This window comes from Cherax quadricarinatus, chromosome 85 (genome assembly GCF_038502225.1).
Source record: "Cherax quadricarinatus isolate ZL_2023a chromosome 85, ASM3850222v1, whole genome shotgun sequence".
In the NCBI taxonomy this organism is placed as follows: domain Eukaryota; kingdom Metazoa; phylum Arthropoda; class Malacostraca; order Decapoda; family Parastacidae; genus Cherax; species Cherax quadricarinatus.
The window spans coordinates 19,213,144-19,227,034 of record NC_091376.1 but is presented as its reverse complement, the minus strand read 5'-3'; the positions used below and the strand labels follow the sequence as shown (position 1 = coordinate 19,227,034).

Genomic DNA, 13,891 nt, shown 5'->3' with positions numbered 1-13,891 from the left:
TCACTTATCATTGTACTGTTTACTGACACAGGTCAGTTGCTTGCAGGAGGAGACTTCACTTATCACTGTACTGTTTACTGAGACAGGTCAGTTACTTGCAGGAGGAGACTTCACTTATCACTGTACTGTTTCCTGACACAGATCAGTTTCTTGCAGGAGACTTCACTTATGACTGTACTGTTTCCTGACACAGGTCAGCTGCTTGCAGGAGGAGACTTCACTTATCACTGTACTGTTTCCTGACACAGGTCAGTTGCTTGCAGAAGGAGACTTCACTTATCACTGTACTGTTTCCTGACACAGGTCAGTTGCTTGCAGGAGGAGACTTCACTTATCACTGTACTGTTTCCTGACACAGGTCAGTTGCTTGCAGGAGGAGACTTCACTTATCACTGTACTGTTTCCTGACACAGGTCAGTTGCTTGCAGGAGGAGACTTCACTTATCACTGTACTGTTTACTGACACAGGTCAGTTGCTTACAGGAGGAGACTTCACTTATCACTGTACTGTTTCCTGACACAGGTCAGTTGCTTGCAGGAGGATACTTCACTTATCACTGTACTGTTTCCTGACACAGGTCAGTTGCTTGCAGGAGGAGACTTCACTTATCAATGTACTGTTTCCTGACACAGGTCAGTTGCTTGCAGAAGGAGACTTCACTTATCTCTGTACTGTTTCCTGACACAGGTCAGTTGCTTGCAGGAGGAGACTTCACTTATCACTGTACTGTTTCCTGACACAGGTCAGTTGCTTGCAGGAGGAGACTTCACTTATCACTGTACTGTTTCCTGACACAGGTCAGTTGCCCTCTCCTTCGCTGAGGTTTGCTATTTTAGAATAGGTTTGAGGTTTGCTATTTTAGAATAGGTTTCTATAGTATTCTCATCGCAAATCATTGTGATGAGAAGATACCACAGTACTTTAGGAATATTTAAACAAGCTTGTGTCGTCTTGGCAGATGCAAAACTGAAAAATAGATTGGGCAAATATTTTTATGTTCTTTACAGGAATTGGAGTCCTGGATCACTGGAGCAGGGTCAGCTGGTGTTATATATTTCAACATGGGTACTGTTGTTCCAGCCATCACAATGCCAGTCCAGTACCGCGACCTCTTCATCGAGGCTTTCCGTAGGTTGCCTCAGCGAGTCATCTGGAAATACGAGGGAGAACTGGAAGACGTTCCTGACAACCTGATGATCACAAACTGGCTGCCTCAACAAGACATTCTTGGTGAGCGTAATCTTGATTCATAGTTAACTTATCCATCTTGATGATAAAAGGTTCATTTATCACTGATTTACATAAATTGTTACCATTTCTTTAACAAATTCTTTTTCTCTAGCTACAAAAGTCGATCTAGTATTAGCTGATACACAACAGCAAACTAAAAACTCTTTGGTATCTTTTTAATGGACACTGTATCTGAATATTTAAGGTTTCCCTCTAGGGATTATCTGTAGTGTTTAAAGTCTTTTGTCCCGCAAGTTTGTTTTTAATGTTCTAACTCAAGACGAACTTTACACAGTAACCTTTTATGACTGTCGCTCGTGGGTTGACTTCTGGGCATTTTGGCAACTTAAGTGTAATATATATTTTTAGGTATTAAACCTATATTCTGAATTACTTAAGAAGTGGCTTGTCAACATTAAAACAACATCACTTGTTCCTCAATCCCGCGTATGTTTGTTGTAACCTAAACTCAAAACAAACAGCTATGTTTAATAAATGTAAAACCAAATTACCTTCTAATAAGAAATATAATTTAATTTGTAACACACACACACACACACACACACACACACACACACACACACACACACACACACACACACACACACACACACACACATACACACACACAGAAGCGACTCGGACCAGGATCCTGCAGGAGAAATCACGATTAAGGAACATGCCGGCATACAGGAAGGTGTATCTCGACCGCGACAGAACACAAGAAGAAAGGCAGAAACTGAGAGAGATGGTACAAAGGCGAAAGGAGGAAAGAGAGGGGATGGAGAAGACAGACAGGAGATCCCAGACCCAGGAAGTAGATCAAATACAGCCTCCCTCACAACTTCCTATAGAAGCCTCCCAACCAGGTCAACCCCAGTGCAACCAAACACTCTAAATCAAAACACCCATGCCACATCCAATGCCCCCACCCACTACATTACAAACTTCACCCCCACAGCAACAACCCATAGTTCCTTACCAGGTCTCCCACTTCCCCAACCCCAATATACCTCCCAGACCACAGTCTTAGAAAAGAAGTTGAAGGTGTGGTATACAAATGCAGATGGAATAACAAACAAGTATGAGGAGTGGCACGAAAGAATCAAAGAGACATCCCCAGACATAATAGCACTCACAGAAACAAAACTCACCAGAATAATAACAGAATCAATCTTTCCATCCGGATATCAAATCCTCAGGAAAGACAGAGGGAGGAGAGGGGGAGGAGGAGTTGCACTGCTCATTAAAAACCAGTGGGGTTTTGAGAAAATGGAAGGAATGGATGGCACGGGCGAAAGGGACTACTTAGTAGGAACAATCCAGTCTGAGGGACATAAGGTGATAATTGCAGTAATGTACAACCCGCCACAGAACTGCAGGAGGCCAAGAGAAGAATACGATGAGAGCAACAGAGCAATGATCGACACACTAGCCGAGGTGGCCAGGAGAGCACACATGGGGGGAGCAAAGTTACTAGTTATGGGTGATTTCAATCACAAGGAGATTGGGAAAACCTGGAGCCCCATGGGGGTCCCGAAACATGGAGAGCCAAGATGATGGATGTGGTACTGGAAAACCTCATGCATCAACATGTTAGAGACACTACCAGAGAGAGAGGAGAGGATGAACCAGCAAGGCTGGACCTTGTATTCACCATGAGTAGTTCGGACATCGAGGGTATCATGTATGAAAGGCCCCTGGGAGCTAGTGATCATGTGGTTCTGTGCTTCGACTACATAGTTGAGCTCCAAGTGGAGAGAGTAGCAGGAATAGGGTGGGAAAAACCAAACTACAAAAGGGGGAACTACTCAGGCATGATGAACTTCCTTCAAGACATTCAGTGGGAGAGGGAACTGACAGGAAAACCAGTACAAGAAATGATGGACTATGTAGCAACAAAATGCAAGGAGGCAGAGGAGAGGTTTGTTCCCAAGGGAAACAGAAATAATGGGAAGAACAGAACGAGTCCTTGGTTCACCCAAAGGTGTAGGGAGGCAAAAACTAGGTGTACTAGAGAATGGAAAAGGTACAGAAGACAGAGAACTCAGGAAAATAAAGAAATCAGCCGAAGAGCCAGAAACGAATATGCACAGATAAGAAGGGAGGCTCAGAGACAATATGAAAATGACATAGCATCAAAAGTAAAGACTGACCCGAAGCTGTTGTACAGCCACATCAGGAGGAAAACAACAGTCAAGGACCAGGTAATCAGACTGAGGAAGGGTGATGGGGAATTCACAAGAAACGACCGAGAGGTTTGTCAGGAGCTCAACACAAGATTTAAAGGGGTATTTACAGTGGAAACCAGTAGGACTCCAAGAAATCAGAACTGGGGGGCACACCAGCAAGTGCTGGATGAGTTACATATAACCAAGGAGGAGGTGAAGAAGCTGCTATGCGAACTTGACACCTCAAAGGCGGTGGGACCAGACAACATCTCTCCATGGGTCCTTAAAGAGGGAGCAGAGATATTGTGTGAGCCATTAACAAAGATCTTCAACACATCATTTGCAACTGGGCAACTCCCTGAGGTATGGAAAATGGCAAATGTAGTCCCAATTTTTAAAAAGGGAGACAGACATGAGGCACTAAACTACAGACCTGTATCACTAACATGTATAGTATGCAAGGTCATGGAGAAGATCATCAGGAGGAAAGTGGTTGGGCACCTGAAAAGAAACAAGGGTATAATTGACAACCAGCACGATTTCAGGGAAGGAAAATCCTGTGTCACAAACCTACTAGAGTTTTATGACAAGGTGACAGAAGTAAGACAAGAGAGAGAGGGGTGGATCGACTGCATATTTTTGGACTGCAAGAAGGCCTTCGACACAGTTCCTCACAAGAGGTTACTGCAAAAGCTAGAGGATCAGACACACATAACAGGAAAGGCACTGCAATGGATCAGAGAATATCTGACAGGGAGGCAACAACGAGTCATGGTACGCGACGAGGTGTCAGACTGCGCGCCTGTGACAAGCGGGGTTCCACAGGGGTCAGTCCTAGGACCTGTGCTGTTCTTGGTATATGTGAACGACATAACGGAAGGGATAGACTCAGAAGTGTCCTTGTTTGCAGATGATGCGAAGTTAATGAGAAGAATCAAATCGGATGAGGATCAGGCAGGACTACAAAGAGACCTGGACAGGCTACAAGCCTGGTCCAGCAACTGGCTCCTTGAATTTAACTCTGCCAAATGCAAAGTCATGAAGATTGGGGAAGGGCAAAGAAGACCGCAGACACAATATAGTTTAGATGGCCAAAGACTGCAAACCTCACTCAAGGAAAAAGATCTGGGGGTGAGTATAACACCGAGCATATCTCCTGAGGTGCACATCAATCAGATAACTGCTGCAGCATACGGGCGCCTGGCAAACCTACGGATAGCGTTCCGATACCTCAGTAAGGATTCGTCTAAGACTCTGTATACCATTTACGTCAGGCCCATACTGGATTATGCAGCACCAGTTTGGAATCCACACCTAGTCAAGCACGTCAAGAAATTAGAGAAAGTGCAAAGGTTTGCAACAAGACTAGTCCCAAAGCTACGGGGAATGTCCTACGAAGAAAGGTTGAGGGAAATCGGCCTGACGACACTGGAGGACAGGAGGGTCAGGGGAGACATGATAACGACATATAAAATACTGCTCGGAATAGACGAGATGGACAAAGACGGGATGTTCCAGAGAAGGGACACAGAAACAAGAGGTCACAATATGAAGTTGAAGACTCAGATGAATCAAAGGGATGTTAGGAAGTATTTCTTCATTCACTGAGTAGTCAGGCCGTGGAATAGCCTAGAAAGTGACGTAGTGGAGGCGGGAACCATACATAGTTTTAAGGCGAGGTATGATAGAGCTCATGGGGCAGGGAGAGAGAGGACCTAGTAGCAATCAGCGAAGAGGCGGGGCCAGGAGCTGTGACTCGACCCCTGCAACCACAAATAGGTGAGTACACACACACACACACACACACACACACACACTCACACACACACACACACACACACACACACACACACTCACACAAACACACACAAACACACACATAAACACACACACACACACATACAGACACACACACACACATATATAGACACACACACACACACATATACAGGATTTACACCTTCCTGTGAAGTGACCCTATAACCCTTCCTTTCCCCCCCCATCTCTCTCCCTCTCCTCTCCTCTCTCTTCCTCTCTCTCTCTCTCTCTCTCTCTCTCTCTCTCTCTCTCTCTCTCTCTCTCTCTCTCTCTCTCTCTCTCTCTCTCTCTCTCTCTCTCTCTCTCTCTCTCTCTCTCTCTCTCTCTCTCTTTCTCTCTCTTTCTCTCTCCCCCTTTCTCTCATCCTCTCTCTCATCCTCTCTCTCATCCTCTCTCTCATCCTCTCTCTCTTCCTCTCTCTCTTCCTTTCACTCTTTCTCTCTCTCTTTCTCTCTCTCTTCCTCTCTCTCTCCCTCTCCCTCTCTCTATTCCTCTCTTACTCTCTCTCTTCCTCTTCTCTCTTTCTTCCCTTGTCACTTCCCCCTTTCTCTTACCTTTTCCCTCTCTCACTTTCTCTCCCCTTCTCTCTCTCCCTATCTCTCACTCTCTCCCCCTTTTTCTTTTTTCTCTTTCTCTCTCTCTCTTTCATTAAAAAAAAAAAAAAAAAAAAAATGGTTGGGACTCGCAGGAATCAGGGATCAGATGACAATGGTACTGGTAGGGAGGAATGGATGGAGGAGCAGTGGAAAAGGATAGAGCAAGAATGGGAGAGAAAATTAGGAGAGCTTTCTGAAAAAATGGAGAAAGAGCTCTCTGTGAAATGGGAAAAGAGGTTGGAGAAGGAGACGAAGAAATGGGAGGCACAAGTCGAAACTGCAGTAGCCAGGGTAAAGGTCCTAGAATTTGAGGTAAACAGGCTGAAGCAAGTCTCAGGGGTAGTGACCAGAGAAGACACGCCATACGATGATGAGAGGCTGATCAGGAAGGAAGGAAATATGAATTATGCTAAGGTCATATCAGCCTGCAAAGAAGGGCCAGTGAGTGGAAGGGAAGAGCAGATGGGTGCAGATGGAGAGGGAGATAGGTCGAATGCTGAGGCACAACCATGCTATCAAGAGCCACTGGAAAAATCAAGGGAGAAAATGACCACATACAGACAGGAACCAGAGTCACAGAAGAAGAGGCAATGGGAGGAGGAAAGGGCAAAATCAGTGATTATCCATGGGCTTCGGGAGAGAGAGGAAAGGACACACACTGAAAGACGGCAGGAAGAAAGAAAGGAGATTGAGAAAATCATCACGGAAATAGGGGGAGAAGACATGGATGAGATTGTAAATTTTCAGAGAATAGGGGGGTACTTGAAGGGGAGAAACCGACCGATGAAGCTGATCTCAGGACAGAAACAGTGCGGAACAGGATCCTCCAAGAGAAACCACGGTTGAAAAGTTCGGAAGAGTACAAGAAGGTGTTCCTAGACAGAGACAGAACACAAACAGAGAGAAAGCAGCTGAGGGAGAGGACAAAAAAGCGAAAGGAGCTAGGAAAGGAGACAAGAATGGAACCACCAGAGGTCAGTCAGAGCTGAACAGAGCAGCAAGGGCAAGCACACACACAACTATCCTCAGAACCCCACAACCTATCACACCATCCCAACACACAATACAATCCATACCCACAGCTTCCACCCAACCCCCAACCATAGAATCCCACAGTAAGCTACCAGGTCTCCCACCCCCACAGGCCCCCAAACCACAGTGTTGGAAAGGAAACTGAAGGTATGGTACACAAACGCTGATGGAATAACAAACAAGTGGGAGGAGTGGCACGAAAGAGTCAAAGAGGCATCACCAGACATCATAGCAATCACAGAAACCAAGCTTACAGGTATGATAACAGATGCCATCTTTCCAGCGGGATACCAGATCCTGAGAAAAGACAGAAGGAACAGGGGGGGTGGAGGAGTGGCATTGCTGATCAAACACCGATGGAATTTTGATGAGCTGGAGAGAGGAGACAGCGGAGAAGAAAGTGATTACATAGCGGGAACGCTTCACTCTGGTGGTCCCAAGGTGATAATTGCAGTAATGTATAACCCACCACAGAACAGCAGGAGGCCAAGGCAAGAGTATGATGAGAGCAATAGAGCGATGGTTGACACACTGGCTGCAGTGGCCAGAAGAGCTCATGCATGCAGGACAAAGCTCCTGATCATGGGCGACTTTAACTACAAGGAGATCGAATGGGAGAACTTGGAGCCACATGGGGGCCAAGATACATGGAGGGCTAAGATGATGGAGGTGGTACTGGAAAACTTCATGTACCAACACATAAGGGACACTACAAGAGAGAGAGGAGAGGATGAACCAGCAAGACTGGACTTAGTATTCACCTTGAGTAGTGCAGATATTGAGGACATCACATATGAAAGACCCCTTGGGGCCAGCGATCATGTGGTTTTAAGCTTCGAATACACAGTAGAGCTACAAGTGGAGGGGGAAGCAGGAAGGCAAGGACAAATGAAACCAAACTACAGGAAAGGGGACTACACAGGAATGAGGAACTTCCTGAATGAGGTTCAGTGGGACAGAGAACTGGCAGGGAAGCCAGTTAATGAGATGATGGAATATGTAGCAACAATGTGCAAGGAGGCTGAGGAGAGGTTTGTACCCAAGGGTAACAGGAATAATGAAAAAGCCAGGATGAGCCCATGGTTCACCCAAAGATGCAAGGAGGCAAAAACCAAGTGTGCTAGGGAATGGAAGAAATATAGAAGGCAAAGGACCCAGGAGAATAAGGAGAGCACTCGTAGAGCCAGAAACGAATATGCACAGATAAGAAGGGAGGCCCAACGTCAATATGAAAACGACATAGCAGCAAAAGCCAAATCTGACCCGAAGCTGTTATACAGCCACATCAGGAAGAAAACAACCGTTAATTACCAGGTAATCAGGCTAAGGAAGGAAGGAGGAGAGACAACAAGAAATGACCGTGAAGTATGTGAGGAACTCAACAAGAGATTCAAAGAAGTGTTCACAGAGGAGACAGAAGGGGCTCCAGAAAGACGGAGAGGTGGGGTACACCACCATGTGCTGGACATAGTACACACAACAGAGGAAGAAGTGAAGAGGCTTCTGAGTGAGCTAGATACCTCAAAGGCAATGGGGCCAGATAACATCTCTCCATGGGTCCTGAGAGAGGGAGCAGAGGCGCTATGTGTACCCCTAACAACAATATTCAATACATCTATCGAAACAGGGAGATTGCCTGAGGCATGGAAGACAGCAAATGTGGTCCCAATCTTTAAAAAAGGAGACAGACATGAAGCACTAAACTACAGACCAGTGTCACTGACAAGTATAGCATGCAAAATCATGGAAAAGATTGTCTGGAGAAGAATGGTGGAACATCTAGAAAGGAATGATCTCATCACCAGCAGACAACATGGTTTCAGAGACGGGAAATCCTGTGTCACAAACCTACTGGAGTTCTATGACATGGTGACAGCAGTAAGACAAGAGAGAGAGAGGGGTGTTTGGATTGCATTTTCTTGGACTGCAAGAAGGCGTTTGACACAGTACCACACAAGAGATTAGTGCAAAAACTGGAGGACCAAGCAGGGATAACAGGGAAGGCACTGCAGTGGATCAGGGAATACTTGTCAGGAAGACAGCAGCGAGTAATGGTACGTGGTGAGGTGTCAGAGTGGGCACCTGTGACCAGCGGGGTCCCACAGGGGTCAGTCCTAGGACCAGTACTCTTTCTGGTATTTGTGAACGACATGACGGAAGGAATAAACTCCGAGGTGTCCCTGTTTGCAGATGACGTGAAGTTGATGAGAAGAGTTCAGTCGATCGAAGACCAGGCAGAACTACAAAGGGATCTGGATAGGCTGCAGACCTGGTCCAGCAACTGGCTCCTGGAGTTCAATCCCACCAAGTGCAAAGTCATGAGGATTGGGAAAGGGAAAAGAAGACCGCAGACGGAGTACAGTCTAGGGGCCAGAGACTACAAACATCACTCAAGGAAAAAGATCTTGGGGTGAGTATAACACCAGGCACATCTCCTGAAGCGCACATCAACCAAATAACTGCTGCAGCATATGGGCGCCTAGCAAACCTCAGAACAGCATTCCGACATCTTAATAAGGAATCGTTCAGGACCCTGTACACCGTGTACGTTAGGCCCATATTGAAGTATGCGGCACCAGTTTGGAACCCACACCTAGCCAAGCATGTAAAGAAACTAGAGAAAGTGCAAAGGTTTGCAACAAGACTAGTCCCAGAGTTAAGAGGTATGTCCTATGATGAGAGGTTAAGGGAAATCAACCTGACGACACTGGAGGACAGGAGAGATAGGGGGGACATGATAATGACCTACAAAATACTGAGAGGAATTGACAAGGTGGACAAAGACAGGATGTTCCAGAGACTGGACACAGCAACACGGGGACATAGTTGGAAGCTGAAGACACAGATGAATCAAAGGGATGTTAGGAAATATTTCTTCAGCCACAGAGTAGTCAGGAAGTGGAATAGTTTGGGAAGCGATGTAGTGGAGGCAGGATCCATACATAGCTTTAAGCAGAGGTACGATAAAGCTCATGGTTCAGGGAGAGTGACCTAGTAGCGACCAGTGAAGAGGCGGGGCCAGGAGCTTGGACTCGACCCCTGCAACCTCAACTAGGTGAGTACACACACACACACACACACACACACACACACACACACACACACACACACACACACACACACACACACACACACACACACACACACACACACACACACACACACACACACACACACACACACACACACACACACTTACAGGTATCGACACGGGGACAGGAAATGGGTCTCATCCTGAATTCATCCATATGTGAAATCATCTCAGTCAGTCAACAAGTGATAAATGCAGTGAGATCAAAACTACTAGGAGCAGCAGTCATTGCCCCCACAAATAGTGTCTTGCTAGGAGCACCTCTGGGAAGCAATGCCATTGACACAGTTCTCAGGAAGAAATTGGAAGAGTTAAGGAGAATGGAACAACGAATAGGCAATCTGAACACCCACGATGCCTTGTACCTTCTGACAAAGTGCTTATGTCTGCCCAGGTTGACATATTTCCTAAGATGTGCACCTTCATATGATAACCCTATACTGCACGAATATGACAGTATTCTGAGGCAGATTTTTACGAAAGTACTTAACCTTACTGTAGAAGACGGGCAGTGGAACCAAGCTACACTTCCAGTCAGACTAGGAGGCATTGGTGTTCGGAAATCATCACAGATTGCGCTACCTGCTTTTCTGTCCTCATGTATTGCATCCAGAGGGACAAGACTGGAGTCCAGGACCAAAAGTTCATTGACGGAGCCATGATCTGGGATAATCTAACAGGCTCTGAAACCAGACCTGGTCCCCCAACAACTACAAACAATCGCACTGGGATGGTCCAATAGTGGAAAATATACCCTCAACAGAGTGTGTCAGAGAAGGATAGAGCCCACCTCCTGGCAGTGAGAGCCCCTCATGCAGGAGACTTTCGGTTGACTGTTCCCAACTCCAGTCTTGGCACACACCTCGACCCACAGACCATCCGCATTGGTATTGCCCTTCGACTTGCCGCCCCTATTCTCTCCGAACACAGGTGTATTTGTGGCAGTGAAGCAGCAGACCGATTCGGGTACCATGGTCTTGCGTGCCGTAAATCCAAGGGAAAGATTGCAAGACATGAGGAGGTTAATAACATTATCAAGAGGAGCCTCACAACAGCCGGATGCCCAGCAGTAAGGGAGTCACCCCAGCTATGCAGATCTGATGGCAGCCAGAAGCATCCAGATGGTATCACAATTCATGTCTGGACAGACGGGAAGCAGGTGGTTTGACACTATACATGTGCATCTTCCTTGGCTGAAACCTATCTCCAACACACCAGGGAGGAAGGAGGGGCAGCTGCCAGCTTCAGGAAGTCCCAAAAGTCTAGAAAATATGGAGAACTTGCCAATCATTATATGTTTGAGACCCTTGGCTCATGGGGAAAGAGTGCATCTAAAATCCTTAAGGAGGTGGGAAAAACACTCATCAGGGTAACTAGGGATCCCAGGGCAGCTAGTTTTCTGTTCCAGCGGCTCAGTGCGGCTGTTCAAAGGGGTAATGCCTGCTGTATTTTGGGCACACGTCCCAGCTCTGAGGAGCTGGATGAGATTATTGTCTTATAATCGGTGATACCCACGTAACAACATGTACTGTATATGCCGCCTTTATATCAACAATGTATATCTTAAATCTTCTGTACCATATTATATAATAAAATGTTCCTATTGGTAAGAAAAGAATGAAAAGATGGAGTGGTATGGGAAATGGAATATTCAAACGGCTTCAGGAAGAAATCCAAATATTCTTTCTTGAAGCCTTTTTATCCACTTCTCCGAGGCTATGGGTCCCACAATTTACACCAATGGACCCCATTCCATATATATATATATATATATATATATATATATATATATATATATATATATATATATATATATATATATATATATATATATATATATATATATATATATATATATATATATATATATATATATATATATATATATATATATATATGATGAGGTCCACTGGTGTAAAACAACCACTGTGAAAAAATAGGGAAATTCCAAGGGCTTTCTTGACTACTCACATTATCAAGGAACAATAAAAGTAATGCATTAAAGGAAGGCATATTAAGTGTCTAGACCACACCTCACAATCACATCCCACAAAAAAGCAACACTTCACTCGAGTCTCATAAGAAAGGGAATACTGCAGCAGGCCCGCTGGCCCACACTGCAGCAGGCCCGCTGGCCCACACTGCAGCAGGCCCGCTGGCCCACACTGCAGCAGGCCCGCTGGCCCACACTGCAGCAGGCCCGCTGGCCCAAATAGACAAGTCCTTCACCCAACCCACGAACAAACTATTCTACCCAAGAATTAAGAATTTTAAAATTTATATTTTGTCCAATGTATTATTAAATTCTTCCCAAATTCTATTAATTATAAATGGATCTAATTTATATAAATCAAAGGAAATATTCATATTATTGACGAAACTGCTTTTTATGAAACAAGATTCAATTATATTTCTGCCGACCATGGCCTTGCTTGATACAACTTTCTCAACTTTTTGAAAATCAATTGGATGGTTAAAGTCTCTCACATGAATAAATAGAGCATTGGAATCTTGTCCAGTTCTAATGCTATATTTATGTTGTTTTAATCTAAGTTCGAAACTTTTACCAGTTTGACCATAATAAACTTCATCGCAAATTTTAGAAGGAATTTTATAGACACATCTGTCAGCATTTTGTGGGTAATTTTTTATTATAAGTTTTTTTTATTGTTTCAAGAATTTTAAATACAACTTTGATATTAAAAGTCTTAAGAAGAGAAGGCATACCAACCAAGTTTTCATGGTAAGGGAGAACCAACATATTTTTAGTTGAATAAGGCTAGTAAGGACACGTGAAAGAGGATTTCCCATTGCCATACCAAACTTCTGAGTGTAAAACTTATCATTAAATACAATTTTTTGCATCAGCAATGCAAAGTTTAATGATAGTAGGAACTGGCAATGGTAACATTAATTATGATTTACAATGGTAACATTAATTATGATTTACCATTGCCAGTTCCTACAATCATTAAACTTATTAAACTTTGCATTGTTGTTTCAAAATTTGTATTTAATGATAAGTTTTACACTCAGAAGTTTGGTATGGCAATGGGAAATCCTCTTTCACCTGTTCTTAGTAACCTATACATGGAATTTTTTGAAACAAGGTTACTTAACACAATCCTCCCTAATAGAGCTAAATGGTTCAGATATGTTGATGATATTTTGTGTCTTATGCCCAAAAATGTACATATACACCATTTCCTTGGAAAATTAAATAGCTTAGCTCATTCTATTAACTTTACTGTAGAGTTTGAAGAAAATAACTCATTGCCTTTTCTAGAAGTTTTAATTAACAAGGGTAATTTACAGTAAACCTACAAAAAACTGTTCCTATGTCCACTATCATTCTTCTCACCAAGATAGAGTTAAACTGTCTGTTTTCTAATCATTGCTTTTGAGAGCTTTACGTATCTGTAGTCCAGAGTACATAGATGAGGAAATACCCAAAATTAATGAAATAGCTAATGATTTGAAATACCCAAGAAACGTAATTGATAAATTACAACCAGCCTTATTCAACTAAAAATATGTTGGTTCTCCCTTACCATGAAAACTTGGTTGATATGCCTTCTCTTCTTAAGACTTTTAATATTAAAGTTGTATTTAAAAATCTTGATACAGTAAAAACAACTTTTGATAAAGAATTCCCCACAAAATGCTGACGGATGTGTCTATAAGATTCCTTATAAAATTTGAGATAAAGTTTATTACAGTCAAACTGGTAAAAGTCTCGAACTAAGATTAAAACAACATAAATATAACATTAGAACTGGACAATATTCCAATGCTCTATTTATTCATGTGAGAGATTTTAACCTTCCAATTGATTTTCAAAAAGTTGAGAAAGTTGCATCAAGCAAGTCCATAGCTGACAGAAATATAATTGAATCTTGTTTCATAAAAAGCAGTTTTGACAATAATATGAATATTTCCTTTGGTTTATATA

At 43.7% G+C, this 13,891-nt stretch overlaps 1 protein-coding gene across 8 annotated transcripts in view; it reads left to right on the top strand.

Moving 5' to 3' along the window:
• LOC128703100 (UDP-glycosyltransferase UGT5-like) overlaps positions 1-13,891 on the top strand; it is a 104,065-nt gene that overhangs the window by 70,838 nt on the left and 19,336 nt on the right. For all 8 annotated transcript variants that reach the window (XM_070103494.1, XM_070103499.1, XM_070103495.1 and 5 more), the window contains one exon: positions 1,009-1,231. In XM_070103494.1, the coding sequence (XP_069959595.1) occupies positions 1,009-1,231 (223 nt within the window). The remainder of the gene's footprint in view (positions 1-1,008; positions 1,232-13,891) is intronic.